A 4653-nucleotide genomic window follows, 5' to 3' on the forward strand; every position below is an offset into this window, starting at 1 on the left:
ATTAGCCATTTTACCATACAAATTGAACTCTAAATCTGATACAGTTGCAACTGCTACACCAGCTGACACAGCAGCCAAAGCTAAAACCTGCACCAGAAATGGTTTTCTTAAAAAATATGAACTCTCCCTGCAAGCTTCTTGAAAATCACAAGACAGCCTAAAGCTAATCCACACTATAGGCTTCCCGATCCAACCTTTTCTCTGTTAACTGCCTACCTTTCCTACCATTAGACCAAGTGAATTTATTTCCAAGAGTAGGGATATGGATGTAATGATTGGAATCAGACCAATGAAAGAAATCCTGCAATTGAGTTTGATGACAAAGAATATGAAGCCGACGAACATTTACGCGGAATTTCAAACTTTGTTGAAAGTACTGATGGAAAATGGGCTTATAGCAGCACAAGAGTATTTCTAGGAAATGAAAAAGCTGATTATGTGGCAAGAAATGTTTTCTCTTTGAATATTAATGAGTCTTCTGGACACTACTACCAAACAGCCCGCATTGCGCCGATATCTCTTAACTACTTTGGATTTTGTATGATGAAGGGAAATTATAATGTGAAACTTCATTTTGCTGAGATAATGTTTTCTAATGACCGGACTTTTAGCAGTTTTGGAAGGCGCATATTCGATGTTTCAATTCAAGTAAGTAATGAATACACAACTACTTCTTTCTTAGGCTTTGTTTGGTAAGTATCTTAATCAAGCACTTATAGCATAAACTTTTATCATATAAGTGCTTGCTTGTGTATAACCTATTTCTATAAAAAAAAGATACCACAAAATCAAACCCTTCTCATTTTAAAGCTATTTTCATAAGCTATCTTATAGAGTTTATGGAATTTAGTTGAAAACAGCTTATGGACATATCTTAAGCTGTTCCTATAAGCTCTTACAGACAGTTCTGCTTGTACTTATGTCCGTAGATAAACTCAAATAAACCAATCCAGACCGGCGCTTAGTTTCTAGTTTCGACCAAAATGTTGCTCATACTTTGTATCTGGTTTCTAACAAATCTAAAGTTCCGAATTTCAAAACTATATAATGACAGGGTCGTAAATATTTAAAAGACTTTAACATTATGGAAGAAGCCGGTGGAGTTGGCAAGGGAATTACTCGGGACTTTAACGTTGATGTTAATGATAGCACCTTGCAAATCCACTTATCATGGGCAGGAAAAGGAACTAATGCAGTCCCTATGAGAGGTGTATATGGACCTCTTATATCTGCTATCAATGTGACCCCAAGTAAGTACTAGTTTTCATATCGTTTTGATTTCATAACCTTCTGTCAAATATACCAATTAAACTACATTGTATTTCATATTCTTAAAATCATTTATACTTTGCTTTAGACTTTAAAATTCCTTCGAATCGGTTGTCTGCCGGAGCAATTGCTGGAATTGTGATTGGATCATTGGCACTTGTTTTGCTGATACTTTTTGTCCTTTGGAAGATGGGTTACATTTTTCGGAAAGATCAAACAGACAAAGGTAAGATTTTAGTTCTAAGTAAATAAAACATTTTCATGGTTGAACCATGGACCGCTTTATTTTCACTTCTTGTTCCTGAGTAAACCACTTATCTTATTGCATAACTCCTAGAATTGAAAACAGGTTATTTTAGTTTGAGACAAATTAAAGCTGCTACTAATAACTTCGATCCAGAAAATAAGATAGGTGAAGGAGGATTTGGGCCAGTTTACAAGGTAAATTTAGATAAACTATATGTTAAAAGCTTTGAAAGGTTATCCTCAACTATGATACTGAAGGCATTGCCTATTTCGCAGGGTATATTGTCAGATGGTGCTGTGATTGCGGTTAAACAGCTCTCGTCCAAATCAAAGCAAGGGAACCGCGAATTCGTAAACGAAATAGGCATGATATCTGCTTTGCAGCATCCCAATCTTGTGAAACTTTATGGATGTTGCATTGAAGGAAACCAATTGCTGCTTGTATATGAATACATGGAGAACAATAGTCTTGCTCGTGCTCTTTTCGGTAAGGGCTTCATGTAACAGATTTTGGTTGTCTATATATGTTTCTGATAAGTTAAAATCAAACTTTAAAAGACAACTTTTCTTCTAGGTAAGCCAGAACAAAAGTTGAACTTGGACTGGCGCACGAGAATGAAGATTTGTGTAGGGATAGCAAGAGGTTTGGCCTATCTTCATGAGGAATCAAGGTTGAAAATAGTACACAGAGATATTAAGGCAACTAATGTCTTACTCGATAAGCATCTGAATGCCAAAATCTCTGATTTCGGTTTAGCCAAGCTTGACGAAGAAGAAAACACTCATATCAGCACGCGAATAGTTGGGACAATGTTAGTATTATACGACAATATTATAAAGTTTTGAATCCTAAAGACTTTGTTTATCATTCGTTGGCTTGCACTCATAGATTTAAATTGCAATTGTGGCCGCATGGACTGTAGTTGTCTACAATTTCCGGTCATGCTTGCAATGTTAACTACAATCTATGTATTTCTTGTTGCTATAATCATTTACACAGTCTTATCTAGAAATTGTTTCATTAAGTTTTTTAAAATCTCTGACACAAACCTACAAAACGTTTCCTTATCAGAGGTTACATGGCTCCTGAGTATGCAATGCGGGGTTACTTAACCGACAAAGCAGATGTATATAGTTTCGGAGTTGTAGCTTTAGAGATTGTTAGTGGAATGAGCAACACAAATTATAGGCCAAAAGAGGAATTTGTTTATCTTCTGGATTGGGTAAGCTACACTTGGTATCTCTTTTCATTATAATTTCCTTTGTTTCAAAATTTATAATTACTATATCTTGCATGTCATTTAAGGCCTATGTTCTCCAAGAACAAGGAAACCTTCTGGAATTGGTGGATCCAAGTCTTGGTTCAAACTACTCAGCTGAAAAGGCCATGAGAATGCTGCAACTGGCACTCCTTTGCACCAATCCATCTCCAACTCTTAGAGCACCAATGTCATCGGTCGTGAGCATGCTTGAAGGAAACACTCCAATTCAAGCGCCGATAATCAAGCGAAGCGATAGTGCTAGTGGCGCAAGATTTAAAGCCTTTGAGCTTCTATCACATGATAGCCAAACTAATGTTTCTTCAACATCTTTACAAGATAGTAGAGAGCTAAGAGGCAAATCAATGGATGGACCATGGATTGATTCTTCCATATCATATCCAAGTAAAGATGATTATTCTTCATCTGATAGGCTTATTTGAGATTTGATTATTCTTCCATATCATATGCAAGGCTAAATATTATTATAGACTTTTCTATGTTGACTTTAGGGTCGGTGACACGGACGCTATCTTTTTTTTTCATGAGTTTTATAAATTGACCTCAATGCCAGTCGATCGATGCATACAAAAAATGTTGACTTTTTTTGTTGACTTTAGAGTCGAACAGGGCAACGCTAAACATAATATTGACTTTTCATGGTTTTGAAACAATATAGCGTTGGTCCCATTAGTGTCCGCGTTAGCCTCCGTTCCACCGAGGCTACGTAGCCTCGGTGTATCTTCAGCCGACGTTACATGTAACACCCCGATAAAAATAAGATAATTATTTAATTTAAGTTAATATTATATTTATTAATTTAATTAAATAATTGGAATTTTTGGATTATTATTATTATTATTATTATTGGAATAATAATTATTGGAAAATATATAAGTTGGAAATAAGGAAAAAGAGTTCCATTTTGGTAAAAAGAGTTTTCACGTGAAAACAGAGAAGCGGCTCAAAAAGAGGAAAAGGGCAAAGAGGCAGAGCAAGAGGAAGAAGGTTGGAGAAGAGAAGAGCTTGAAGCTTAAAGATTCGCCAGATTAACTCAGGTAAGGGGGGTTTATCGTCAATTAACGGGTATTATGGGATAATATGTCATGGGTAGTGATAAGCTGTTGATTGACCCTAATTGGGAATTGTGAATGCTGAAATTTTGTTGGATGAACCGTGTTAGGAGTTGAAATTTAGTCGGTAATTGAGTCTGTTGTAATTTCCCGATCGTATGGCTTTTTACGGAATCGGATTCGGAGGTCCGGAAGTCCTCCAATGGCGGAAAATGCGGAGAATTCTGCATTCTGCCTTGAGTTAGCGCAGGAACAGCTTCTGTCTTGCGTTAACCGGTTAACCCAGGGTGTTAACCGGTTAACACTGTGTTGGATTATGAATATGTGCTGTTTTGTCTGCGTTAACGGTTAACCCAGGGTGTTAACCGGTTAACACTGTTGTAATTTCTGATATTTGGCTGTTTGTGCTGCGTTAACCGGTTAACCCAGGGCGTTAACCGGTTAACACTGTTAAATTTTGAGACAGAAGGCGTGTTGTGCTGCGTTAACCGGTTAACCCAGGGCGTTAACCGGTTAACGCTGTTGCAGAGTGGAAAAATGTTAATTTTAATGTGGTGTGCCTATTTGAGGGTTGGCCTATGTTGGCCTATGATGTAATAGAGATTAATTCCCGCTGTTTTGGGCAGTATAGATATTAGTGGAGTGTGCTAATATTGTGGTTGTTGTTTGGCATGATATAATATGCTTTTGTGATAAATTGTGTTGATAATGTGGAATGGTATACATGATGTTGTGAATGTGTGCATTTGTGAATAGACTATTTTATGGCTTAGAGTGTGAGCATGTGTCTATTCTTGATTATCGTT

The 4653-nt window shown here is 36.8% G+C and overlaps 1 protein-coding gene across 1 annotated transcript; it reads left to right on the forward strand.

The window, feature by feature from the left end:
• Positions 1–262: 262 nt before the first annotated feature.
• LOC127122973 (probable LRR receptor-like serine/threonine-protein kinase At1g53430) lies at positions 263–3230 on the forward strand. The gene is made up of 9 exons (XM_051053245.1): positions 263–268; positions 313–648; positions 1055–1250; positions 1358–1513; positions 1607–1710; positions 1792–2002; positions 2090–2327; positions 2588–2738; positions 2822–3230. The coding sequence occupies exons 1-9, from the start codon at positions 263–265 to the stop codon at positions 3215–3217; spliced, it is 1794 nt and encodes a 597-aa protein (XP_050909202.1). The 3' UTR covers positions 3218–3230.
• The last annotated feature ends 1423 nt before the right edge of the window (positions 3231–4653 follow it).

The sequence above is a fragment of the Lathyrus oleraceus genome, chromosome 2, assembly GCF_024323335.1.
Source record: "Lathyrus oleraceus cultivar Zhongwan6 chromosome 2, CAAS_Psat_ZW6_1.0, whole genome shotgun sequence".
NCBI lineage: Eukaryota > Viridiplantae > Streptophyta > Magnoliopsida > Fabales > Fabaceae > Lathyrus > Lathyrus oleraceus.

What these genes read in the sequence shown, in the direction of transcription:
- LOC127122973 (XM_051053245.1), top strand. An exon ending in GATTTGGGCCAGTTTACAAG is followed by an intron (nt 1,711 to 1,791) that starts GTAAATTTAGAT and finishes CCTATTTCGCAG; the next exon opens with GGTATATTGTCAGATGGTGC. An exon ending in TCTTGCTCGTGCTCTTTTCG is followed by an intron (nt 2,003 to 2,089) that starts GTAAGGGCTTCA and finishes CTTTTCTTCTAG; the next exon opens with GTAAGCCAGAACAAAAGTTG.